The 25,890-nt window shown below is 37.0% G+C and overlaps 7 protein-coding genes across 8 annotated transcripts in view; 2 read left to right on the forward strand and 5 right to left on the reverse strand.

Moving 5' to 3' along the window:
• Positions 1–124, reverse strand: part of LOC118740665 (uricase-like) — a 76,844-nt gene extending 76,720 nt beyond the window's left edge. The window contains exon 1 of the mRNA XM_036472278.1: positions 13–124. Coding sequence (XP_036328171.1) covers positions 13–124 — 112 coding nt within the window. The remainder of the gene's footprint in view (positions 1–12) is intronic.
• Positions 125–2,819: 2,695 nt separating this feature from the next.
• Positions 2,820–7,452, reverse strand: LOC118741677 (uricase-like). The gene is made up of 3 exons (XM_036473651.1): positions 7,183–7,452; positions 6,825–7,109; positions 2,820–3,320 (listed from the first exon to the last, which is right to left on the reverse strand). Exons 1-3 carry the CDS (start codon positions 7,391–7,393, stop codon positions 2,848–2,850), a joined length of 969 nt encoding a protein of 322 aa, XP_036329544.1. The 5' UTR covers positions 7,394–7,452; the 3' UTR covers positions 2,820–2,847.
• A 2,101-nt stretch (positions 7,453–9,553) lies between these two features.
• On the reverse strand, positions 9,554–10,568 carry LOC118741889. The gene is made up of 2 exons (XM_036473863.1): positions 10,379–10,568; positions 9,554–10,260 (listed from the first exon to the last, which is right to left on the reverse strand). The coding sequence occupies exons 1-2, from the start codon at positions 10,542–10,544 to the stop codon at positions 9,554–9,556; spliced, it is 873 nt and encodes a 290-aa protein (XP_036329756.1). The 5' UTR covers positions 10,545–10,568.
• A 2,894-nt stretch (positions 10,569–13,462) lies between these two features.
• On the forward strand, positions 13,463–16,722 carry LOC118740668 (bromodomain-containing protein 7). Its single transcript, XM_036472280.1, has 5 exons — positions 13,463–13,721; positions 13,786–14,468; positions 14,533–15,619; positions 15,687–16,310; positions 16,392–16,722. The coding sequence occupies exons 1-5, from the start codon at positions 13,664–13,666 to the stop codon at positions 16,637–16,639; spliced, it is 2,700 nt and encodes an 899-aa protein (XP_036328173.1). The 5' UTR covers positions 13,463–13,663; the 3' UTR covers positions 16,640–16,722.
• Positions 16,723–17,639: 917 nt separating this feature from the next.
• On the forward strand, positions 17,640–20,716 carry LOC118740669 (H/ACA ribonucleoprotein complex non-core subunit NAF1-like). 2 transcript variants are annotated; one of them, XM_036472282.1, is made up of 4 exons: positions 17,640–17,923; positions 17,981–18,587; positions 18,618–18,907; positions 18,975–20,716. In XM_036472282.1, the coding sequence occupies exons 1-4, from the start codon at positions 17,818–17,820 to the stop codon at positions 20,594–20,596; spliced, it is 2,625 nt and encodes an 874-aa protein (XP_036328175.1). In that variant the 5' UTR covers positions 17,640–17,817; the 3' UTR covers positions 20,597–20,716. The 2 variants fall into 2 exon arrangements, with proteins under 2 accessions (XP_036328175.1, XP_036328174.1); XM_036472281.1 differs by having other exon boundaries at positions 17,981–18,907.
• Positions 20,717–20,890: 174 nt separating this feature from the next.
• LOC118740671 (protein phosphatase 1F) lies at positions 20,891–23,430 on the reverse strand. Its single transcript, XM_036472283.1, has one exon. The coding sequence runs from the start codon at positions 23,141–23,143 to the stop codon at positions 21,740–21,742; it is 1,404 nt and encodes a 467-aa protein (XP_036328176.1). The 5' UTR covers positions 23,144–23,430; the 3' UTR covers positions 20,891–21,739.
• A 395-nt stretch (positions 23,431–23,825) lies between these two features.
• LOC118740672 (UBX domain-containing protein 7-like) lies at positions 23,826–25,671 on the reverse strand. Its single transcript, XM_036472284.1, has 2 exons — positions 24,786–25,671; positions 23,826–24,713 (listed from the first exon to the last, which is right to left on the reverse strand). Exons 1-2 carry the CDS (start codon positions 25,503–25,505, stop codon positions 23,931–23,933), a joined length of 1,503 nt encoding a protein of 500 aa, XP_036328177.1. The 5' UTR covers positions 25,506–25,671; the 3' UTR covers positions 23,826–23,930.
• Between the last annotated feature and the right edge of the window lie 219 nt (positions 25,672–25,890).

The following is a 25,890-nucleotide window of genomic DNA, read 5'->3' on the forward strand; positions in this document are numbered from 1 at the left end:
GCTGAAAGACACGCACTCCTTCTTTGCCATAACTGTAATCGCCGAGCCGATAATTTGGCGCAGCAGGATCGGGTATTGTTGTGGCTTTGGTGGGATCAGCATTATGTAACTTACGTGTAAACATCTTTCAGTTTTCAGTTTTTTTTTTTTTTTAGATTTAACGCCAAGTAATTGACTTTGTAAGAATGCGCGCAATAATAATTAGCGCTGCTTTTTATAATAGACTTTTCATGTCTAGCTAATCCACCATCTATCTTATCTGCTTATTCGAGATACCACATGCAGGTACTTGCATAAACACATATGAATACATATGTACATAAATACTACAAATTTTGCATCTGAAGTGATAATGTTCCCCCTGATTGAAATTTATTACTAAATAAAAATTTTTAACATCCCCAGCTGGAAATTCTCTACACAAAAATTCCTGGTTATGTTGAGGGACTTCTGTGATAAGTTGAATAAAACAAACGAGGTCGAAAGGCTTAGGAAACTCCTAACCAAGATTTTAAGCACGCCTCGTTTGTAAAACACATTGAAAAGGCACTTGAATACAAGGCATGTGCTATAGGAGTATTTCTGGATATTTCCGGAGCTTTTCATAATGTCTTAAATGAAGCTAATAAATCTGAATATCATCGTATCAATAGGCGTAGAACCCGCTTTCTCGTTGTGGATTAAACATTTTTTTAGACCACGGAAAAATAAGAATAGGGTAGCCAAACTAGTGGCACTATCATTAGGGTTGCCAACATTTTCTAAGAAATTTATAGTACTTTTTCAAAAAAATCTGGAAAAAAGTTGTAAACTTCAAATATATATAGTATTTTTTTTAAGAAAAAGTAAAAATGATTTTTAAGTGTACATCTTTTTTCTTTCTTATGCATTTTCTCTTTAAAAAAATATATATTTCTTTGAAAGTATCATATCGATGGCTGAGTGGAAGATCGACCTATCTCGGTAGCCGCTACGAAAACGCCCTATCTCAGAAAACTTTTCAAGAACGCCCTACTTCAGAATTTTATTGAAAAACCACCTATCTTCCACTCAGCCGTCGATATGCTTTATCGCTATCAATATATAAATTAATATAAATGAAAATTAAATTTTTTATTAGTGAGATATTCGCTTTATTTCTCTCATCTCGCCACTTAAAATTCTTATTAGAAAAACATTTTCTGTGAATGCCGAAGTTGCAGGGGTAGAGAGCATAAGCGAAATAATTTTAAGTAAATTTGGTAAATCTTTCTAAGTATTTTTAAAAATGTTGCCATTTTTGATCTGTGGGCCAATTGTTTTTAAGTATATTTATTTTAATATTGTGATATTTCAGTATAAATGGCATTCATTTTAAAACATTTCTTTCTTACAAATGACTGAAATATATTTATAATTGAAGAAATATAGTATTTTTGCATACTATATTTTTTCCAACAGTATATAGTACGCAGATCAAAAAAATAGTATGTACAATACTATATATTATAGTACGGTTGGCAACCCTAACTGTCATTGAGGTGATTTACTGCGCCGTGAAAGTCTTTGACCTAAAGGGCATCTCGAGCGGGGCTAAGCGCCTCCGCGACACTGTGCATCACGGGAGTGTCGAAGTTCACTCCAATGGCTGTTCTAGAAAGAATACTTAGCGTCCTGCTCATTGACCTAATCGCGGAAAACCATGCTGTTAAATGTGCAGTTAGGCTGGCTGCTATAAGGGAACTTAATTACAAAAACCTTTGGGCACAGCTCAATTGGGGCGAGAAGGTAGCACCTTCCTTTAATTGTACAATGAAATTGTCGACACTATGATTAGGCAGTGAGTAGGCTAGTAGCCAATTTTTGATTCAATTAACCGCGTCTAAAGTTGCCTGTAAACCGCCTCATGCACTGAACCAAAAGCACAATACCAATCAACCAAGTTATGGTTTGATTTTTTATGGTCAATAAGCCGATTTTAAGAAATGTGATTCAAGTTGAACATTTTAGAAAAAATTCGTATGTATGGCAGTGGCTTGACCGAGCAGAGGTGCTTGCTGTTATTTGTTGGCTTCCAGCAGGTTCGAGTACGAATGCCTTCAGCGGCAACACACAATTTTTATTTTTTTTCTGGTTTTGGTTTTTCGTAATTACGAAGAAGCCTCTGTGAAGTGCAGAACCAAATCAAACGACGAAGAAAATTGATTCAAGTTGAACATTTGAAGGCACACTTATAAATCGGCTGAGTAGCTGAGTGTGTAGAGATGCTTGCTTTCATTTGCTAACCCCGTCAGAAGCAGCATATTAAAATGATAATAAAAAATTTTGTTTTGTATCTCCGAATTATGAAAAAGCATCTGTGAAGTGCAGAAAATAAACTGAACTTTTCCTCCTGTGCGACACGCCTCAACCGTCTCCAATCGTGACCAAAATTTATATGTAATATCTTCGACTGCAATTGCATCGACGTAGGGGTTGAGGCTTAGGAAATCTGCTGGTAGAAATTTGCTTCCTACATTTAAGACCACCCTAATGTACTAGTACATACAATTAGAATGCAGTTAAAATTCTTTGAGGATAATTTTGAAGTAATCTTCAAAACTTTCTTATTATACATATGTATTTATACAAGTTTTAGTAACAGTAGCACTCGCACCGCAATGGGTTAATTTGTTTATTTACAGTTTTTTCACGTTATAGTTTACTACAAGAGAGTTTGAGTTGGTTGTCACTTCTAGCTTGTTAAATATGCCTTGATGAGAACCACACTATTAAGATTAAAACACTGAAATATATTTACGAAATTAATTTATTAAAAACATATTCACTTGAAAACGACCGCAAAAATATGTTCATATAAATTGCCAGCTATTTCTCCAGCCGATCCAATTGGGCATAACCAATGCCCAAAGGTGTATCCTGTGGATTGACAATAATGACATCAGCTTTCGGCTCGATCGGTGGAAAACGTGAGAAATCAAACGGAAAATGTCTATAATTCGGAAAACTTATCGCAATACTACAAATCTCCGGCATAGCATCAAGCACCGCGCGCTCTGCTGTATAAGCTGCATATTGTACGCTAGTAATCACCACACCCTCCACCGGATCGCCAGCAAAAGAACGCAGAATCAAGTCGCGTACCTTCAGCCAGTTGGTGGCAAAATCAATGCCATCCACTTTGGCATACTGCCAACGCGCCTGCACATCTGTACATAGTATGCGATCATCCATATCGCCTTCCGAATATAAGTCACCTTTCACATAGCCAGTGAATGGCGCACGCGCTGTCTTCACAATACGCAAACCATGAAAATTTCCAATCAACATCGGTGGAGCATCTGAAATTTGTATTTTTATATTAGGGCTGATGATTTCACCCGGGGGTAATGAGCTACCCAGGTAGACCCGGGTAGACCGGGTACCCGGGCACCCGAAAAAATGTGGATAAGTAAAAATTAAACGCATTTGCGATTATATACCGAAAACGAACGTAGATAGGGAAAATCTATAAGAATCTTCCATACCATATGGCTAAATATTATAATATATATTCGTATCTAAAAGTAGTAGCAATAATTTTACGATTGTAAAAGTATCAAACTGCAGCGAGCTAAAAAAAAAATATAATAATAATTTCGTTTTTTATAAAATATGACTAGGTAAGAATGTTACTTATACGCCATGAATGTACTATTAATGATAATAAGTAACTACTTGACAAAAATCAACACCAGGGCGAGCCGAAATACACAAAGCGAAAAAAAGAACATAAGTCTTAAGAACGTCCTGCTAGACAACAAGGCGAGAACAAAAGTTTTGAAAACTTAACGTTAAGAATGAGAGAGGCGTCTGCGTGTTCGGAGGAAAAAATTTTTCAGTGAGAACCACGAATGTTAATTCTAAGCCAGACGAAAGCTGGATCATTTCAACCTCCAGATCTTTTATCATTATGGTGAACTGTCCATTTATGGAACAATTTTTCATTTTATGTTAAAGAAAAGTTCGTGTCTAAATCTTTCGTTAACTTCATTTGCATAATTATTAGAGTAGATTTGTTCCTTTTTCGTTCTCTGTAAGAAAGGTCCTGGAACTTAAGCTCCCAAATTGTTCTTCGACACAAAGTTCCTTACAATTTTGTTCTCGTTTTTTTCTTTGCCAAAACGTTCAGAAGAAATTTGGTAGCATTTTGTTCTCTTAGAAATGTTCCCGAAAGTATTGTTCGCATTTTGTTCTCTCTGGGAACGTTCCACAGGGTTTTGTGCTTATATAATTCCCAATGAGAACGTTCTCGTCAGTTTTGTTCTCAATTTGGTTTGGTTTTGCCGCGTTCTTGGGAACAAAACTACGAGAACAAAAAAAAAACGTTCGTCGTACACCCCTGAGTCTGAAGTATTTTTGCAAAACATTATTTTTTTTTTTGCCAAACCTAGGCAGTGTTGCCAGTTTAGCTATTTTGTAGCAAGATTTATATATTACTTTTTTTATAATTTCCCCATTTTTACACAGAGCTTTATCATTTTAATGAATATCAAACAGTACAAAAATTGGTATTCTGACATGCCTAAATAATCCCTCTTCGTTATATCGATTGCTCCTTGCGACAAAAACAAACGAAAATTCGAAACACACGAAGCAATCAATATGCTTACGAAACTATAGTAAAACTGCGTTTGTAGATTTTCCCTCTAGCGACAGAATTTTTTTTTAGAAAGACCCTGTAATTTCAGAGATATGATTACTTCAAAAAAATTATTTAAACAAGTAAGAAAGTCTAAGTTCGGGCGGGGCCGAACATTAAATACCCGGCGCAAGTATTACATATATGGCTTTTCACCTTTCCGAAAGCTACCGCTACATGGTAAGCCGGGGTGTATCAATTTTGAATAAATTAGCGTCCTTAAATTTCGAAATATTGACGTTTCAAGCATTTTTTAAATTTACCGTTATATGAAAAGCCGTAATTTTAGTCCGATTTCAATAATTTTGAACGTTTTGCTTTTATGTGGCAAGCACAATAACCATACCGAGTTTGGTACAAATTGGTGGAACGGTTACCGAGATACATATATGTGATCATAAGTGGGCGGTGCCACGCCCATTTTCCAAAATGTTATGATAAGCGTATTTCCTGGTAAAGAATTGTTGCAAGCATAAATTTTTAATAAATTAGCTTTAATATTTACTGATTTATCGAAGATTTCGTATTTCTCCAAATTACCGTTATATGGGATGTAGGCGTGGTTATTGTCCGATTTTTAAAATTTTCAGCCATTTGGTATCCTGTACCAAGGTCAATAACTGTGCCAAGTTTGGAAGAAATCGGTGCAGCGGTTGCCAAGATATACACATGTAACCATAAGTGGGCGTGGCTACGCCCATTTTTCAAAAATTTATAATATTCTTATTTTTCGTCTAAAAGTTATTGCAAATATCAATTTTGAGTGAATAATCTTCAGTAGTTACTAAAATATCGCAGTTTTCGTATTTCTGAAAATTACCGTTATATGGGAGGTAGGCGTGGTTATTGTCCGATTTTGCCCATTTTCAATACCATCCGTCCTACGCCCGAAAGAAGTACACGTACCAAGTTTCGTTAAGATATCTTAATTTTTACTCGAGTTATCGTGTGCACAGACGGACAGACGGACGGACGGACGGACAGACAGTCACCGCTTAATCGATTTCTCTTTTCATCCTGATCATTTATGTATACATTTGTCTATATCTATCTCGATTCGTTTTGCCTGTTACAAACAACCGTTATGTGAACAAAGTTATAATACCCTTGTGCACAAGTGCGCTCGGGTATAAAAAATTCAGTACAATGTAGAATAACAATATGGGTACCAAATTAAAGATAAAATTCGGAAATTACGAGGATTGGAAATGCCATATTAATTAATATTACTTTCTTAAGCTTCTAAAGTTAGAAGGACGAAATTTGAGAATGAGGTTGGGTGTATCTTAGTCCTTAAACATCTATATTTTCAGTTCTTACTTATTCTTAATAAAGAAAAAAATGTATCTACCTTAGTTCTATAGATTTTGCTCTTTAATTTGGTTTTTGAAATAATTTTTTAAAATAATCATATTTTGTAAATTTCAAATTCCTTTAAAAAATCCTGAAATATAAGGGCTGTTCATTCACAACAATTAAATGCACACGCTTGCCATGGCAACAAGCAAAAAATTTACAAATGCAATTCCAACTGCAAATCCAAGACCATTTCCACAACATCGTGAACAGCCCTATAGTAATATCTTCACTGATTCGTCGGAATGGAAAGGTAATACAACTGTGAAACTAAACCAAGGTCATTTTTATATTTTACGAATAGATTTGCAGATTTGAGCTAAAATTGTATTAATATTCACTAGTCACAATTGTAAGGTATTTTGCTACTCCAATTCAATGTATGTAAATATTTAAGTTCATATTTATTTGCATTATAATAATCTAGTTGAAAAAGACATTCAAATATGATGTTATTTAATGCTACCCCATTTTAGAAGAAAAATATTTTTAGCTATTTTTTGGCGAGGTAACACCTTTCTTTAAAAAAAAAAATAATTATAGAAATCGGTTAACGTGGCCCAAAGTTATGCGGTAACATACATAAAACAACAAATAAAAATTAAAAAAAATATCCGACAAATTGATAACCTTCTCCTTTTTGTGAAGTCGGTTAAAAATTAAATATGTAATTTAAAAATTTCGTGAACTAAGTAGTAACAAACACACCGAAAGTAACATACGACAATTTTTTATCCAGGCGACGATATGTAGTTATGTATATCAATATTATATCTAAAAGCGTTTGAAGATCTCAAAGTTCACATACCCCTTCGCCTCACAACCTCACAACTGTGTGTGCCATTCGTGTTGCGCATGAATGCATGATTATGCCGCTTGTCTTTGTAGTAGCCCTGACGCTCCTGCTCGCCGAAACGATCCCACGCCAACTCTTCAACAATCACATTCGACTCTGCGACTAGATCATACTCTTGCAGAAAATGTTCGGTTAGTGTCAGCGCAAATTCCTCGGGTGTGTGTAGTCCGTGTTTTTGTGCATGCACGTAGATGGTATTTTCCTGTACATCACTGCCGATAATATCCGAATTGTCGGCTTAGAAAATGATAAGTAAAATTAGATTTGCTCTCTTGTGTGGCACTTTTCAAGTCCTTGTTTACTTATGTACCTCCATAGTATTCCTTATGTGTGCGCAATCGCATATGTGATTGCACTTTATACTCGGTCACACTGTGCAGTGGCCCATCCTTCTTTAGCTGAAAGACACGCACTCCTTCTTTGCCATAACTGTAATCGCCGAGCCGATAATTTGGCGCAGCAGGATCGGGCATTGTTGTGGCTTTGGTAGGATCAGCATTATGTAACTTACGCGTAAACATCTTGCAGATTCAAATTCAGTTTTTTTTTAGATTTAACGCCAAGTACTTGACTTTGTGAGAACGCAGGCAAAACTGCTTAGCAGCGCGTTTTATACAAAGCCTTTTATTTCTAGCTAATCTTTTTTTTTATCTGCTTATTAGAGATACTACATATCTACATACATACATATATATGTGCTTACATATACACAAATGAATGCATACTAAAAATTTCTTCGTCTGAATGTTATATATCACAAATGGTTTAAGAGCACAGGCCTGAGTTTTTGCATCAGCGGCACTCTGTCGCCAGGTATCTTGGCCAAGACACAACATACGTGCACTAAGGGCAAGTCCACAGATACTGCACTACACTCGTTAGTAAAACACATTGAGAAAGCATTTGAATTCAAGTATTTCTGATGAAGCTATTAAATATGAATATCATCGTATCAGTAGGCACTATCTCGTTGTGGATTAAACATACTTTTAGGCCACGGTAAAATAAGAGCGGAATGGAACGACGCTAGGGTAGCCAGGCAAGCATGCAGAGTCACACTGCAAGGTGGTGCACTCTCACCACTATTATGGCTAATAACGGTCCAAAAATTAGTAAAGGAATTCGAGGGGAAATCACAAAGACTAGTGGCATATCCAGACGACATAACCGTAATAGTAACAGGGAAATACCTATGTAGGTACTTTTAGTAACGTGATGAACCGTGCCCTGAAAGTTATTGACCTATGGGAATTTCGAGCGGGGCTAGGGGTTAACGTAAACAAAACGGACATGATTCTTCACAGAAAGATACAAGACACCAGTGTAGAGGCTGTTGCACTGGGATGCGCAAAATAGGCAACAAACAGGACGAAGACAGTAGATCTGCTTAACAAGTCAGATAGATTTATTAAGAATTGTAGCAATCATTATGGATTACCGGCCCCCAGGCGAACATGATGCGATAATGTGATTCCCATATAAAAGAACTCGCCGCAGCTGTCAACTGTGAAGGTAGCAAAGAAAGTGTCCAGCATTTCCTTCGTGAATGGCCGGGCCTAGCGGCTATTAGGAAAATTGCGTTAAACGCGCTGTTTGTATTAGTTGCGATCCCGTACGAGTCCGGACTAGTCAGAATCAGTCAGATTTTACTGGAAATCGATCCCGTACTCGGTTCTCTGACTATTGAGAGGACAAAAAAGAGAGTAAATACGGTTCTCTCTCTGTCAGAAGTTACCAGTTTTAGTTTTTTGCTGGTAAATTCTGGTAAATGTGTCAAACGAGCAGCTGTAGTGTGTTTGGCAACCAAATTGTAAACAAAAGAAAAGTGCACTCTGCTAATTCATGTTGAAAAGTATTTAATTATTTGTTTAAGTGGATTCTAATGAATTTGAAAGTATTTTTGGTTATTTACATGTGTGAGCTGAGTGTGTTTACATAAAAAATAAGCAAAAATTTACAACCAAAATGTTGAGGTTATGTTGAAGTTGACAGAAGTTACCATTTTTTACTAGAAAGCGATCCAGTACTTCTCAATGTTACTCTCTCGCTCTGAGCGAATTTTTATTTTTTGACAGTTTTACTCGTCCGAGTCCGAGGAATACGGGATTGCACCTATTATTTATGTTACTTTGAAGTTTGAACTACACCAACAAATCAACCAACTCAACTGCAACTTTACTAGACGCAATTTCGGGCCCTAGTCTCTCTGCCTAACCAAGAAGAAAAAATCTTTCCTGCAGGTCGCACCGTGAATAGAATAATCTTAGAGACGCTAGATATACTTGATTTAAACGGCTTTCCAGCCGCGCCGGAGAGTCGACATACCGAAGAGGCCCTGAGTAGTATGGAGAACTATTTAGGCACGATCATAATGTTTGCATTTTTTGTTTATTTTTCAAGCTATGCACTTTTTATAGAAGTTTCTTTAAATACACGCACTGACCATGTTAACTGCAAAGCAAGCCACAAGCATTCAGAAGCTATGTACAATCAGGACGTACGGCATGCGGCCACATCTTGTCCATGGAACGTTTTTGTATGAACGGAATTCTAGCTCTGTCGGGACTAGATACGCTTGGCAATTTCTGCCTTACAGCAGCGTCTAATTGCGTGCAACTTTCCTAGATATCCTGATGTTAGCGCCAGCGCATGCCTAGGTCTATGGCTGGACAAGTCAACAGTCAATGCTTCATACCCGTATTCCTCGTAGGACTTGCCGCATTGCGTGTTGGACTCGATCCATTTCGTGTCAGACTGTAGGCCTTCTGCGCTGCTGGATTTGCTGATTTTGTCGGTAAATATGACGTCTTCAGTATAGATTGTGGAGCGGTCGTTTTAGTAGGGAGAATGACAGACTTTCGCAGCGGCATTGGATCAAACTTTTGCGGTCTTGGAAACATTTTAGATTTTCCTAAATTATTACTGTTTGCGATCGGTCGCTCTGTTAGTCTCCTTAGTGATATATCCAATTTGTTACCTAAATCTCGTACATGTTCACGCATCGCTTGTACCTCCATAGCGATGGCGTGTTGATCGCGTTGTAAACGCTGATTGTGCATGAGCATATCTTCTAGAATTCTCTTCTGTGCTCTAACCTCGAGTATGCGCTTCTGACTAACTGGATCATTATAATCGGTTATTTTAAGGACATTAGGACGCATGCGTTGTTGTTGTTTATGAGCACGCAACGCCTTTATTTGTGGTATGGATGTGGCTTTCAGTGATGAAGTCAGTTTTGGAGAAATCGTTTTCGCATCGGGTGTGGCTTCAACCTGTTCTGGTTTTACTATAGTAGGATTTTTTGCTGAAGTTTCTGCGACGCCGCTGCTCAGCTCCTCTGTTTGCAACTCTGGGATTTTGGGTTGTTTCAGTTTTCGAATTTTTTGATCTAGCACAATAGAAGGAAGGAAAACATTTTATTTTAGTTTAAAACAAAGAGAACAAAGAAAACAAAAATGTCCCCTCCCCTCGGATTTATTTATTCATCCATGTACATACTTACGTACTTCTTAGTTTATTATGCACTGTCGCCACAATGCTATTGAAGGATGTGCTCATTTCTGAGCGCGTGCGCGGTTTCTCCTCAACCATTTTTGGTTTACCCGCTATAACCAGTGGACTAAAATATGTTCCAACGGCTGCCGGAACTCCTTCAAGCTGTCGACCGACCATGTTTGGTAAATTTAAACTATTTAAGTTAAAATCGGTTGTTATGTTCCTCTTTGTTTATTGTTTTTTTTGCGATAGTTAAAGGTGATTTTTATTTGTTTTTTATTTAAATAAACCAAAAGTATAAATTTGTACTTAAAATTTAGAAGCTTCAGCGAAAGTGAAGAATATTAATTTTATTTTTTTTTTATTGTGCTTGAAAATTAAATCATGGTGTAATGATAGGATTGATATTTTTGTTTTTGCTTGATAGTTGAAAACTTATTTTATTTCCTCGTTTATCGATGAAAGAATAATTTTGTAATCGATAGTTGTACCAAATTTAAAAAAAAAAGTAAGTTGGGGAATAATAGGTAAATTCTGGCTGAGACAGTTGAAAGTCTTTTGCCAGACAATTGAAAGACATTAGGCAAGATAGTTTGAAAGATTTCGTTTACAGGGCAATTCTGCCTACTCTGTTAAAAGCTCTTCACTGTCTTTCGAATGACTAATTGAAAGATCTGCGAACGAGGAGGTCTTAGCGTTATGGTCTTCGCCATTTAGCAATAAGTTTTTTTTTTTAATAAAATTAAATAAAAGACACATATACTATATATGTACATACATGTTTCTCTTTTTAAAACAATAAAAAGTGATAAATAAAAGAAAATTTAATTTACAAAATTAAAATAAACCAAAAATATAAAATTGAATTAAATTAAAATAAACTCTTTTTGTTCTTAAACAATCAAATCAAAAATCTAGAAAAAGAAAGAAATTAAATCAAAAATAAGAATATACTACTTAAAAGTTAAATATTAAACAAATATTTTTATTTTTACAAAAAAAAAACCAAAAACCAAAAGAAAATTTAATTTAAAAATTACAAAAAAGTAAAATAAAAAATAAAATAAGACCCTAAACATCAACTGAAATAAAAAAAAAAATACATTTTTTCTTTTTAAAACATTTAGATCTAAAAAGATAAATAAAATAACTTTCTAATAATAAAATTAAATTGACCACATGCTTTTCTTTTTTGAACAATAAAATCTAAAAATTTAAAGAAAACTAATTTGAAAACGAAAAAATTTAACTGAAAGAGTAAAAATAAAATAAGTTCCTAAAAATTAAATTTAAGTCGAAAAAATTGAATTTAATAAGTAAAAATGAAATAAGTTCCTAAAATTTAAATGAAATTAAAAAAATATATTCTTCGATTTAAAACAATAACATCTTAAAGTTAAGAGAAAACTCTAAAAATTAAATGAAATTGAAGAATTTTTTTTATTTTTGTTATGTTTATCCGATCAGAAGATGCCAAATATCTAGCGAAACGTAACAAATATAAAATTTTTTTGTTCTTAAGTAAATTAAAACAAAAAGGAAGAAAATACCATTAAAAGTTTAATATTTAAAAAATACTTTTTATTTTTACAACATAATCTAGAAATTCAAAGTAACTAAATTAAAGAAGACAACAAAATGCAATCAAAAATTAAGGGTAAATGAGACCTTTAAATTAAAGTTAAATAAAAAAACATTCTCTTTAAAACGATTAAATCTAAAGAATAAATAAAATAACTCTGAAGATAAAATGAAATTAACAAAATATTTTTCTTTTTTGAAAATTAAAATCTTAAGATAAAAAGAAAATTAAACTTAAAAACGAAAAAAAAATTAGTTAAAAAGCAAAATTAAGTAAGTTCCGAAAATTAAAAGAAATTTAAAAAATATATAACAGGGCAATTCTGGCAGGGCAATTTTATTAATAAAATTTTAAGATCTTATTGATTTATAAAAAAAAAACACTGTGTCTTAATTTAATTTAATTTTTATAAACATAATTCTTTTTTATAATATATAATCTTTTTTCTTTTTTAAATTAAATTTTCTTTTATTTTATAGATTTTGTTTTAAAAAGCAAAATACTTTTTTAAAATCATTTAATATATACGAACTTATTAAATTTTTTCTTGCTTTAATTTTAAATTTTTTTTTTAATATTGAGATTATATTATTTGAAAAAGGAAAAATATATATTTTTTTTAATTTCATTTTTGAGGAACCTATTTTATTGTTTTATTGTATTTTTTTATTTAGATTTCATTGATTAAAAAACATATTGTTTTAATAAGAATTTAATTTTTTGAAATTTATTTTATTCGTTTTTTTTATTCAATTTTCCTTCAGTTTTAAGTTCTTAATCTTTTAAAAAGAAAAGTATATGTACATTTTTTTAATTTCCTTTAATTTTTAGAAAACCTATTACTAAAAGACAATCAGACAAAAGGTCTCACGCCCTCGTTGGCAGATCTGTCATTTAGTATGTATTTCGAAAGAAAGAAACAGCTTTCAAGATAGTTGCCAAAATTGACAATTGCTCTTCGAAAGACAAAGAGACAGTTGCCAGAACTGCTCTGCAAAGGTCATTAAGAGAGCTTGTACATATGCTAGTAGCAGGGCAAATTCCCGTTTCACGAAATAAATACCCGAAATGCCCCTGAAGTAATCCAATAATTCGTGCTGAAATGGTCCTGAACTGATTTTAAATTTAAAACAACTTAATGCAACACCTAATGTTTTTTGTTTTGCCGTAATCAGCATTTTCTGCAAGACAGTGTAGTCACGGCATTAATCCATTGTAGATGCAACCCTGATTTTTGCACTGTGACAAATAAAGGTCGTGTCAGATGTGGCAATATTTCCAACTTGTGTATGCATTTCGCTGTCGAATTGAGAAAGCGAAATTTTATTTCGGCGTGTGATCAGCCAGAAAGAACTTTTTATCACCGAAAAGTGTGAAAAGCCAAAGAGCGTATTCATAAAATTTTCCGTCAATTCGGTTTTCGGTTTGCAAGGTGTGACCGCTCATGTAATTGCTTTTTGAAATATCTCAATTTGGTAGCCTTTTCGAAATATTTTTGTCTTGCCACGTCTAACAGCACTTAATGAAAAACAAAGCTACCTGGCAAAAAAATAAAAAATGGAGAAAACTGTCAAAAATTTTACAAAAACGTGTAATGCGGAAGCGTCTGGGTTTATAATAGGTTTTTTTATTATTTTAATTGCTTGAAAATCGCGTATATTAAATAATTTATACATCAGAAAGCGGCAGCGTCTATTTAGTCACAAAAGAAAATATGGGATCCTCAAAAAAACACAAGAAACACAAATCTGAACGACGTGAAAAATATGAAGGTTTACATTATTTTTAAAGTCTTATTTTAATCCTTTTTCGTGATTAAACCCATATTTATTACAGAGTATAGCAATAATATGGACCCTTCACAGCTGCAGCGCGGCTTGAAACTAATTTTGAAAGTAGGCTCAAATTCCACACCTGAATACAGCGGTGGTTCGCCGCTTGCGGGTCCACCTACTGCAGCAGAGGCAATGATGTCTGCTGCGCCAAGTAGTCCTGTAGCTGATGACCTTCCGCCAGCGGAAGAGTATTATGGTGAAAAGCATAAAAAATCTAAGAAGAAGAAGAAAAAGAAGGATCGTGAAAAGAAACATAAACACCATAAAGAAAAACGTCACCGCAGCGAGCGTCATGAGCAGACTAGTGGTGGCGAAAGACGCGATGCTTCTGTCGAGGTGCCAAACGAAGATATTAAGCTGGAAGATATACCACCGGCTACGATTTCGACAGTACAACGCAGCCCGAGAAATGTGGCGCCTCCACCTGTAATAGATGGTGATTCCAGCCAAGATGGTTTCAGCTTTATGGAAGATGGCGATTCACAGCCATTACCGGAGAATATACTGCTGTATGCTGGCATAACCACAGATAATTCGCCATCTTGTCGTCCGGTCTCAAAGCCCATTGTACCACGAAAAACTGAGGATATGCTACTAGATTCACCGGCATCATCATCGTTACAATCTTCATCTTTGGGTGTGGGTGCTTTAGGAGTTAGTAGTCCAACCAAACCTTTGCCTGATGTAAGTGCTACAAGTTATTTCGGTTGTGCTATTGAATGTATTTTTTAATTATCGCTTTTTGTAGCTTCTCATTCCGTCGCCATCAGCTTCGACTGCAGCTTCCACACCGGGTGGCACAAGTTCTTTAGCGGCACTTACACCGAAACAATTAGAGGCACCAAAAACGCCAAGTTCATCAAGCGAATCTGGCCGTGAACCTCGCACTTGTGTACTTAAGCTTAAACAACAAAAATCGCCTCTGAATAAGTTATTAGATCATTTACTACGTTTTTTGGAAAAAAGAGATCCCCACCAATTCTTTGCTTGGCCTGTCACCGATGATATAGCTCCCGGCTATTCGTCAATAATTACTAAGCCTATGGATTTCTCAACAATACGTCAAAAAATAGATGATAGCGAGTACGGTACTCTGACAGAATTCACCGACGATTTTAAATTGATGTGCGAGAATGCTATCCGTTATAACCATGTTGATACTGTTTATCATAAAGCCGCCAAACGGCTACTACAAGTGGGCAGCAAGCATCTCTTGCCTGAAAATCTTTTGCGTAGCCTGAAACCGTTATCCGGCTACTTGCGTGATTTGACTGCGAAAGAACTTGGTTTTGATTTACATGGAGATTTTGGTAATTATGACCATCATGGCACAATTGACTCAGCAGATGAAGGTGCTTCCACCGGTGCAGAGGAACAAACTCCAGCGCAGTTGGAAGAGGAAGAGAAGAGACGTGCCATTCGTTTAGAGAATGAACCGAAGACCCGCTTTGAACCATATGTGGATGACCTCACCTCAGAAGAGATATTAGCGCAAGTGCAAGGCGCAGCACGGGCTGCTAAGAAGCGGTTGTCAGCAAAAGAAAAGGCACATAAGATGGGTTTCTTGCGGCAGAACAAAGATGGGACGACCTCTTTGAACGTGCTACTTAAAGAAGAGAATGAAGGGCCAGAAAAGGTTGTTAGTCTTGGCGAATTGGTAGGTAAATTGGAATCAGGATCAGGACAACTATATTACTCGTGTGAGGACAAACGAAACGAAGCGAAAATGGTGAAGCCACTTAATTATGGTGCTTTTGCATCTTTCGCACCTAGCTTTGATTCACGTTTCTCTAATTTAAGCCGAGAAGAAACGCAGTTGGTTATGAGAACATATGGTAAGCGAAAAAAATGATTTATAAAAAAGTAGTTCTCTTTACTAAAAAACACTTTTCATTCTCAAAGGGGATGCTACAAGCACAGAGTATGCTGAGAGCATTTTAGAATTTACCAAGGATTCCAATTATGCATCCATGCTAGCCAATGGCCTATTAGACATACTCACTAATGGTGAACACAGCAAAGCAATGTCCGATCTTTATGATATGCAAGTACAAAATCATGAGCAACATGAAGTATTCAAGTGCTTTAGTGCATCCGGCGGCTTTGGTTGTCTTCAAACGGTAACTCCCACAGCATCGGAAACTCGCGAGCAAATCGAGGAAGAATATGAAAAGTACAAAAATACTCGTATTGATTTCAATCGTTTACGTACACTCAAAGATCTTGGCATAGATATAGAATTTCTGGATAATATCGAAGCGGAAATGAAAAATTTCGAATTGACTCGCCGTCTGCAGGAGCATTTAAGCAACAATTTAAATTTAATAGAGAAGTTGCGCGCTACGCAACACGAGCGACTTTCACAGCCATTGCCGCAGCACTTGGCTTTCGTACCGCAAGCTAGCGCCGAAGAACTGCATCTGGCGCATCAAATTAGCCAACAGCTCGGTGATGTTGCAAAGAAATTGCCGCCGTCAGCTGTGGTTGATCCCTATAGTCTGCGTAAAGCAATGGGCATGTCAAATGGTGAGTAATTTTTTTATTCGTTGCTGCAACTGTTTTATTTACATATATTTATTTATATTTTTTTTTTTATTCCCCATTTAGTGGGTCTGCCACCGCCGCCACCACCAACTACCCAACGCGTGCCCTTGCCCGAGGTGCTTCAACAACCAGTGTCATTGCCGCCGTTACAGCTAGGATCTCAAAACTCAACTCTAAATATTTCAGATGAAAATACAGCAGCTGCAGCTCTGCCCATGGAAATAGATGATGAAGAGTTGCGCGAAATTTTAGAGAGCGGCAACAGCGACATGCATGCATCTACAAACGCAGATGAAAATCCTTGGTTATAGAGAGTTAACCACAGAAAATTAATTAATTTTTATTATAATTTTATTATTTCATTATACAGTAAAACCCGCTTAAGTACCTAACCCGCTTAAGTAACCAACATTTTTGGGCAATATGAATTTTTGAATGTAATCTGAAGAAAACCCCTCTCTTAAGTACCTCCCCGCTTATTTACCCAACCCGCCTAAGTACCTAAATTTTTCGTACCCCATTTACCACTTTACCTATAATTTTCCCCTTTTAAGTGCTCTTTTAAAATTCCTTAAAATATTTACATATTTTGAAATTCTTTGGCAGCGTACACACCTTCGGCAAAAAAATTATAAAAAATTAACGGCAATTTTTAGCCACTTGAAACTAGCACATTGTTACACTAAAATTTAATGGGCTATAAAACTGTATTATCAAAAAACATTTCAGAGAAAAAAAATTTTAAATTTTGGTGAATTTTTTTCTTTAAGTGGTGTATAAAATCTTAAGCTTAGGCTTATATGGTATTTGTTAGGGAATGAACTGTGTTTTAATTGAAAACTCTTTAATAATGCTACGGCTTGGTTTTAAACTCCGTATATATAAATAAAAAAAAATAAATAAATAAATAAATTAAGTACCCGCATCGAGGTACTTAAGCGGGTTCTTTTAAGTACCCAACCCGGGTTTTACTGTATTGCATTTATTATAACCTATTATTGTAATTAAACTTGCATTCAAAAATAAAGGCTAAACGCTTTCCCTATTATTTTAATTAATGTGTTTTCAATAGGTTTGTTCAAGATCGGGGCAACAATGAAATGTAAACGGTTGCCATCGTTCCCACAACAGTTGAGTCTACGTAACCGAAACGACCCAGATTTACAGCAACACCCACTCGCACTCTATCAGTATTTAATTATAAGGACGCTGAATTTAAAAATATTTCCCAAATAATTTGACAGACTTTGGTGAACGTGGTAGGGTTAATAAATCTTATCGACTTTCCATTATTGCTATCGATCATTTGTTGATACGGTGATGCAATCTCTATTAAAAAGAGCACGTTTTGTTTTCACGTTTTAGTTATTGCTCCTGGTTTATAACTTAGACACAATTTAGGATTTCACGTGATTTCCACCGTACTAACTTTGCTAGGGAAGTCGTAAAGCCGTTAAACTATTCACCAACATCCTCAACAAAACCTGCTATGGACAAAGAGATTGACGCTAGCAAAAGTGTGCTCATGGAAGATCCTCAAGGGAGTGGTATCAAGGTGCTAGACCAAACTGTGTTATCGGCGCTTCTCAAAGAAGGTAATATTTCTTTATATATATTTACGCGGAAAACCATCTAACCAACGCATGATTCAGATATCAACACAGATTTGCAAAATGCGCCAAGTGAGGACACAGGTGCCCTGAAAGCGTGTGTGACACCGGAAGTGGCGAATGTTACTAAGGAAGTACTATATGAGGAGACTACTGATTGCGAAATGGCAAAAACAGATTCGAGCACACTGGTAAAGTGTGTAGCACCGGAAGTGGCGAAGGTTGCTAAGGAAGTACTAGGAGAGGGGGCTAATAACTGCGAATCGCCAAAAACGGACACGGGCGCACTGATAGAATGTGTAGACCCGGTAGTTACGAATGATACTAGGGAAGTACTAGCTGAGGAGACTTATGATCGCGAAATGGCAAAAACGGACACGAGCGCACCGGAAGTTGTAAAGATTAGTAAGGAAGTACTAGGAGAAGAGAATAATGATTGCGAAATTTTAAAAACGGAAACTAGCCCCCTGGTAGAGTGTATAGCACCGGAAGTGGCGAAGGTTACTAAGGAACTACTAGGTGAGGACACTAGTGATTGCGAAATGCTAAAAATGGACACAAGCGCACTGATTGATTATGTAGCACCGGTAGTGGAGAAGGTTACCGAGGAAGTTTTATGTGGGGTATCTAATGAGTGCGAAATGAAAGCAGCGTCAATTATGTACGTGCCCAGCTCAATAGAAGAAATCCAGAAAACCAACAATGCTGAAAATCATGCAAAAATTTCCAATAAAGAAGTGGTAGTAATTGAATCCGTTATTCAAATCGTTCCGGCCAGTGATGATTTAGACCACAAAACATCAGCATTAGAAGTGGAAGCGATGGCTAAGCCCAGTTCCGATGCTATAGTAATAGTTGATGGAACCGATGCTGGGATGGCGCCGGACACAGATGTTATCGAAGTTATGGATATAACGCAAACAGAAAAGAGTGTCATATCAAATGGAAAGCGGTTGATGCCAGCCAAAGGTATAGTATAACTAACTTATTTATTGGGGCCAACTATCATTTCATTTAGTTAATCTTATCTTTTCAGCTACATCATCTAGCCTTGGTTTGCTCTCACAATACGGCTCCGATTCTGATGAAACGATATCGAGCGAGTCGGAAGCTGAGTCAGTAGTCGAGGTACCTGTAGCAGCTATTAACAAAACTTACCGCTCTCAGATTGTTGAAATTGAGTCCGATTCCAGCGGGACCATATCCTCGGAATCTGATTCGGAAACTGAGTCGGAATATTTAACAAAAATTGCAAAACACATCAACAAGCGTATTGAGGCCGTTGATGATGAGAATAATGATGATGATGGTGATGAAGATGATTACGAGGATAACGACGGTAAAGAAACCAAAAATCGCGTTCGCCGTCAGCCGCCGCGGGTACGAGGCGAAATGTTACTTGACGATTTACCACCTATTCAGGACCTACAGATATCAATGCCCGCCGAAGAGTGTATTGAATTTGGTCGGGTGCATTCCATTGTAGATCAATTGTTACTGGTAAGCGCATTGCCAAACGCGATCTTACTGGATTTGGAAACTGTACTCTTTTTAGAACAAGGAAAACGCGTGCTGGGCGTTGTGTTCGATGTGTTGGGTCAAGTAGCAGATCCACTGTATTGTGTGCGTTTTAATACAAATCAACACATACACGAGAAAGGTATAAATATTGGAGATGTGGTTTATGTAGCGCCCAAATCGGAGCATACACAATATGTAATACTTTCAAGTCTTACGAAAATGCGTGGGTCTGATGCATCATGGGAGAACGATATAGAACCGCCACCGCGGTATATAGATTACTCAGATGATGAGGAGGAGCGTGAAGCACGCCATAAATTACGCAAACATCGGAGGCAGAGTATTAAGGAGGAGGATGAAGAAGACAAAGACGATGATGCTGATGCTGATGCGGATGATAAGGATAAAGATCCGATGAAACGAAGTCGGTTAAGCACAGCCTTTGAGGGAAATAAACAAAGGCGGGAACGGCCCAGCGGTAGTAGGCGAAACGATCTATCTGGAAATTATCAAAAGAGGCAAGAACGTTTTGGATCACAATCGGGGTATACACCGCGCAGCTATCATCAACAAAATACCAGCAGCTGGCACTCGCATTACAATCAACAATATCACCCCAGACCGCCACCCACGCATGTCTACCGTTCACCATACACTGCTCCATATCAGTACCAACGACCTCAGTACCACACACCACCACCTCGCTTTAATCCATATGTACATCCTCCTATGCCAGCGCCAATGTCAATGTCAATGCCAATGCCAACAGCACAGGGACAGTTGGCACCGCACATGGAGCACCCACCACCGCAAATGACACCACCGACTCAGATGCATTCAATGCCTCCGCCAACACACATGACGCCACCAACTTCGATGCATTCAATGCCGCCGCCAACACACATGACGCCACCAACTTCGATGCATTCAATGCCACCGCCGCATATGCCTCCACCATCCACAGCTATATATGTGCCAAGTCCTTATGCTTTTCGACCATCAACAGTATCGCCTCAAACACAAATGCAACAGCCACAAATGCAACAGCCACAAATGCAACAACAACAACAGATTCAGCGGCAAGGTCCGATGCAAAACACAAGCACGGCAGAACCATCGCCACCAGGTGCGGATTGAGAATGAGTTAGCTGAGAAGTTTTAATTATTTAGTACCTTTTAATAAAGTTACGTGTATAGATTGAATATTACTCACTGTTTCAAAAATAAATATTTTTAACTTTGAGGTTTCATTGTAAATGGTATTCGCATGAATTTCGAATTGGTTTAAAGACAGCACAACGCCGAAACCGATTTGTCTGCAAACCAAACTTGACAAGGGATAACGGAAATTCGTTCCGAAATAAATCATCTTACCACCCTGTCGAAAAAAATCAACCAACACCAATACAGCATTTTTTCGTTATTTTGCTTTACTTTAATTTTAATCTTATACAACTGTGGTAAAAATATTAAAATTTTTTACTATACATTTGTGTAGGTACATAATTGAAGTGGGCAAAACTGGATACTTTTGTGGTGTTAGGTGTATTACATATTTACTTTGATTTAACATACAAACATTTTTCTACGAGTACTATGTAAAGCCTTAAGATTAATTTGATCAACATAAATCTGCTTTGAACAACAATTAGCCATTATAATGTAAATGTGTAACAAATAGAAATTTTAACGCACTTGCGTTTTTCATATATGTATGTCATAGTGCATTTGTATGCAGAAATGTGTATGTGTGTATGATTACCATAAAAAAAAAAGTTACATCCATTTAAAATTTCGCGTCAAGTTGATAAGCTACAAACTAAATTCGATTTGCTTGGATTTAAAAGTGTTTAAATTTTTATATAGGTATTTATTTTTCTAATCTTGCGCTAGCGTTAAAATTACATTGTAATATTTTTACTTGTGTAAATATAAACCTGTGTTTATAAAAATTTGAACTTTTATTGAACGCGTTCGTCTGTTGAGCAATGAAAATATTTGCAAATGTATACTAATTTGCTGCAGGCACAAATATTTAACAATGCGGCATCAATTAGCACTTGGAAGCGTACATAGTATACATATATAGCCTATTTACAATAACCAAAAACAAAGGTTAACTCGTTAAGCTGTAAAGCACTTTGTTAATTGCTATAAAGAATTTGGTTGTGTAGAAATAAAATCTGCTAAATATGGTATGCTATTATATTAATTTGCCGATATCCCTAAAATATAGTTAGCATCTATTTATGTTTATACTTTTGTTTGCAATAATTTAAGTTATGCGCTTTTAAAATTTTCCACAATATCGAGACGTCTTTTCAAAAATACAATAACTACTGTAATATTGTCTTGGGAGTCGCCTTCTTTTGCCAATTCTATAAGAATTTTCGGAATGTTTTCAATTTTTTGCTCTGCATCAGCCAAGATCTTGTAAATTGTGTCTACCAATTTAGCTTCGGATACGTGATCGAATAGTCCATCTGTACCCAAAACGATGAAGTCATGCGCCGCTGTCAGCGACACGTCTACAAAATCCGGCTCTGCAATTGCTGGGGTCACGGAATAATCGCCAATGGAGCGCGATACATTCAAAATGCCATTAACACGCCATTGCCCTTGAACGTACATAACCGTTCCACCACTCTCCGCCATTTCGATCCTCTTGCGTTCATCGGGCGCGTCTGGTTTATGTGGTTTAACTAATTGTAAACTTACCGTGGGACTAACTAGTAATGCTTTCGAATCGCCTACCCATGCGACATATAAATGCCCATCAAACGATGGTGGTTTGCGTTGTGCCAATAGCATACAAACCGCAGTTGTACCACTGGAAATGCCTTTTTGTGTGAACATTTTATCTGTTTGTAAGAAGGAATGCTCAAAAGCTTCGCGATAAGATTTTACATCATCCAGCTCATCGGTTGTGGTTTTCAAGCTTTCGGCTAGTAGGTATGGCAGTTGGCTTGTTGCGTAACTGGCCGCCAACGGCCCTGAATGACCATCGAATACACCATAAAAGCTGTACGGTTGCTTTAATTCATATAAATCACTGAAGCGCTCTAAACAAACATGTCGATCCTCCATTTTACGTGGCTTATTTTTAATGTGACCCACTGTGTAAGCAGTTGGAAGCGGTGATACAGCAATATGGCAGGTACATTTCGAACCATCTGCGCACAGTGCATCTTTTTCTGCATAATTTTGCAAATTGCCTGCCTCTGTATTATCCGTCAAACGGGTGAGTAACTTTTCCAAATTGTTCACAACATACTTCTGTAGTTTTACCAAATCATAAACGATGTCCGTATCTGTTGCTGTTTTCGGTTTGTTTTGATCTTGTTTTCCGCTGGCGTTGAACTCACATTCCTTGGCATTACGGCACCCTTCTTCAACTTCTGCGGCAACAATACGCAATATGGGTAATTGGAAAAATCGCGGACATTGCTTTAATTGAAGATGATTCCATACGGACATAATTATTTCAGCGGGCACTTCCTGTGAGCGCACCGGATATGTTTCATTACTGCTACGGGAAATGCTGATACGCGTTGGTTCACCGGCGCTTGCAGCATTATTCACTGATTCTCGTACTAAATCACTCAAGAAACCTTTAAATTCTCTCAATCTAGCGCATTCCATCGACTGCGACGCAGTTGCGACAGCAGGTACTTTCTCCGACATTCCTTCACAGAGCCCCAGATAAATTCACAAGCTAACTTCTCGCGTTGTTGGATATTGGTTAACTTTTACGATTGCTGTTTCTGTTATAAGCGTTTATAAGTACATTATTTTTAAAATTGTATTTGTTATTACTGTGCGATTATAAACTACGTAATTTATTATTTGTTTTTGCTCCAGCATCTCCAAAATCAAGGGACATTCCCGCACACCCAGCTGATTAAGCTTAACGATAGCTAATAGATATCGATAGCAGAGTCTCGATGAATCACTAATCGATTTAGTAATTTTTCCCCTTTTTAAGATTATCTTTTAATTAATTGAGACTTAAAGATTCTTAACAAAATCCTTCTGTAGCAGTGTATGCTTGGTGTTCCAATTGGAAAATTGCTCACCGATGAGAATGTCGTCAACGAAATAATTGATGCCCTTCTATGGAGAAGGCTGGCATTATGGGGAATCACTGAATTACTTTTAATGAATAAACGTGGACTTTGTAATTTTTGCCTGCCGAGGGATGACCGCTGTTAAGAAAAAGCCTTTTTTCTATATTTTTTTTGCGATGTTGCTTTGACCAGGGTTTGGACCCAGGTGCTGCGGAGTGGAAGCCACCACCTGCGCTTTCCACCTGCGCAGGGATCTAAACTATAAGCAATATGTAATAACTGCACCTCTCTAAGAAACCAAACACTTCTCAACAAGTTCTTTTGCTGGTGTAATCTTAATCATATATTTTTGAATTACATTTAATTTAATAGTAATAATAATGCTTCCTTGGTAAATATCATAATCACTCATCCAATGTTATATGCAAATTTGCCGAAGGATGCAAGCCCAATTCCTTTATAGTAGAACAATCATGTTCCGCCTCAAGCATTTTTCTCGGGTACGCACAAATCAATTTATATGTACCGCCATTCTTGATAACATGCGAGTGTTTTTCGCCTATATATAGCCTCAGCACTTTCAAGAGTGTATCTGATGGCCAACGTAGTTGTACCACTTCATCATTGCCTTCGGCATTAAGTAAACGCAATCTAATCGCAGTCAGTTCATTAGTGGCTTGACCAAGTTGTTTTTCATAGGGAATATTCGTTTGATTATAAGCGCTCTTGCTATCCTCATCGCCAAATTCTTCCGCTGACTCAAATTCACTACTATCATCGGCGCCGCCATCTTCATTGTTACCAGTATTTTTGGTTTTACTTTTACCATTTGTACTACTACTTTCGCGCATAGAATTTCGTATGGCTAAATTAATTTGCTCTTCTTCGGTAAGATCAAGTAATTTAAGGCGCTTCTTTTTTTCAGCGCTATTCTCGGCTTCTTGCTCATCATCTGACAGAGTTATAGTACGTTTGGAAGTAGATGGACTATCGTCGGATGCATCATCTGAGAATTCCTTGTGCTCACTTATAAATTCTCGCAAACCGGAAAGCACATTTGACTCTTTGGGATCATTGCACTTCCACATCTCTTCGCCAGTACGTGGATCAACCACACACACATATGGCAAATTCGCACAGTGATAAAATGTTACAAATCTGCGACCTTCAGAGGTATCAGCATCGATCTGCAGTAAGTATATATTTTTTACTTTTCATGTAAACGCATACAGTAAATAAAATTGAAGAAATATACTTACTTGCCACAACAAAAAACGTCTTTTAATAACTTGACGCACGTCCTTGTTGGCCCACACATCACGATTGAGTACCTGTGAATTGAAATTGTCATCTTGAACATTCACCAAAAGCCAACGGCTCAGTGCTGTTGCACGTGCGCGGCCTGCTTGAAAGGTGCCAGCGAATGCAATATCGGTTGGCGGACGGAAAAGATCACCCAAACGAGAAGAAGTTGAAGGTTTCGAATCAGTCGACTGTGCTGTAGCAGCTGTTGTCACCATTGAAGCAGCGCGTGTACTAGCCCAACGTCTACCGTTAATACCATTTGATGTTGACGCTAGTCCAGATACATCTGCTTGCAGTTGCTCCTCCATTAGTTCCCCTTCGCGTGCAAAATCTCGAAAGGGGCATATTTTTACACGTTGATTCATGCGTTGCATGCGTCCCGTAGCAGATAATGAGGGCGCTGCAAGAAAATTATCATCCTCAGGTCCAATTAATTGTTCACGTCTTGGAGCAATGGGCGCTCGCACATTATCCTCATCATCGAAGGCATCTGGTACGGCGGCGCCATCACTAGTGGGAACTGTATCAGCAACTCCGCTGCCTTGCTCGAAATATAGCGCAACTGCTGATTCTACGTCGTTGTTGCAGGCACCCAGCAAATGTTTAGCCTCGTCCGAACTGGCACCCGTTACTTCAATCACGCGTTCCACTAGCTCATCGCTTGGTGTGGACATTTTAAAAAGGTATTGGCTGCACGTCTATTAGCAATCACACTGCCTTTTTATTGAAATAAAAGGTGAAAATTTTCGAAAATTCCTATTTAAAACAAGTTTACACGATTTTTACTAAATATGCAATTGCGAGTGCACGAAATGCTTTTTTCTGCTCTGTTTATTTGCTTTGACATTTCTCTCAATTTGTTTCCAATTTTTCTATTTTGCTGTCATCCTAATCGGGTTGGAACCAAAATGCATCACTACCGGAAACGGTTTGGGACCTTTCACTACAGTATTTCTCGCTTTATTGCACTTTAAAGTTGCCAGTTAACCCTTGACAAAGAAGGTAAATAGATTTACGTTCTTTGTGGCCACTGTAACCCTAGAAAACACAGCTAGTGTT

Source organism: Rhagoletis pomonella, unplaced genomic scaffold (assembly GCF_013731165.1).
Source record: "Rhagoletis pomonella isolate Grant_MI unplaced genomic scaffold, Rhpom_1.0 Rhpom_scaffold_00006, whole genome shotgun sequence".
NCBI lineage: Eukaryota > Metazoa > Arthropoda > Insecta > Diptera > Tephritidae > Rhagoletis > Rhagoletis pomonella.

What these genes read in the sequence shown, in the direction of transcription:
- LOC118741677 (XM_036473651.1), bottom strand. Translation starts at nt 7,393, where the DNA reads ATGTTTACGCGTAAGTTACATAATGCTGATCCTACCAAAGCCACAACA. An exon ending in ACATAAGGAATACTATGGAG is followed by an intron (nt 7,110 to 7,182) that starts GTACATAAGTAA and finishes TCATTTTCTAAG; the next exon opens with CCGACAATTCGGATATTATC. An exon ending in TGAGGTTGTGAGGCGAAGGG is followed by an intron (nt 3,321 to 6,824) that starts GTATGTGAACTT and finishes TACAAATTTCAG; the next exon opens with ATGCTCCACCGATGTTGATT.
- LOC118741889 (XM_036473863.1), bottom strand. Translation starts at nt 10,544, where the DNA reads ATGGTCGGTCGACAGCTTGAAGGAGTTCCGGCAGCCGTTGGAACATAT. An exon ending in AGTGCATAATAAACTAAGAA is followed by an intron (nt 10,261 to 10,378) that starts GTACGTAAGTAT and finishes CTATTGTGCTAG; the next exon opens with ATCAAAAAATTCGAAAACTG.
- LOC118740668 (XM_036472280.1), top strand. Translation starts at nt 13,664, where the DNA reads ATGGGATCCTCAAAAAAACACAAGAAACACAAATCTGAACGACGTGAA. An exon ending in CAACCAAACCTTTGCCTGAT is followed by an intron (nt 14,469 to 14,532) that starts GTAAGTGCTACA and finishes CGCTTTTTGTAG; the next exon opens with CTTCTCATTCCGTCGCCATC. An exon ending in AGCAATGGGCATGTCAAATG is followed by an intron (nt 16,311 to 16,391) that starts GTGAGTAATTTT and finishes TTCCCCATTTAG; the next exon opens with TGGGTCTGCCACCGCCGCCA.
- LOC118740669 (XM_036472281.1), top strand. Translation starts at nt 17,818, where the DNA reads ATGGACAAAGAGATTGACGCTAGCAAAAGTGTGCTCATGGAAGATCCT. An exon ending in ATCGGCGCTTCTCAAAGAAG is followed by an intron (nt 17,924 to 17,980) that starts GTAATATTTCTT and finishes CGCATGATTCAG; the next exon opens with ATATCAACACAGATTTGCAA. An exon ending in GCGGTTGATGCCAGCCAAAG is followed by an intron (nt 18,908 to 18,974) that starts GTATAGTATAAC and finishes TTATCTTTTCAG; the next exon opens with CTACATCATCTAGCCTTGGT.
- LOC118740671 (XM_036472283.1), bottom strand. Translation starts at nt 23,143, where the DNA reads ATGTCGGAGAAAGTACCTGCTGTCGCAACTGCGTCGCAGTCGATGGAA.
- LOC118740672 (XM_036472284.1), bottom strand. Translation starts at nt 25,505, where the DNA reads ATGTCCACACCAAGCGATGAGCTAGTGGAACGCGTGATTGAAGTAACG. An exon ending in GACGTTTTTTGTTGTGGCAA is followed by an intron (nt 24,714 to 24,785) that starts GTAAGTATATTT and finishes TACTTACTGCAG; the next exon opens with ATCGATGCTGATACCTCTGA.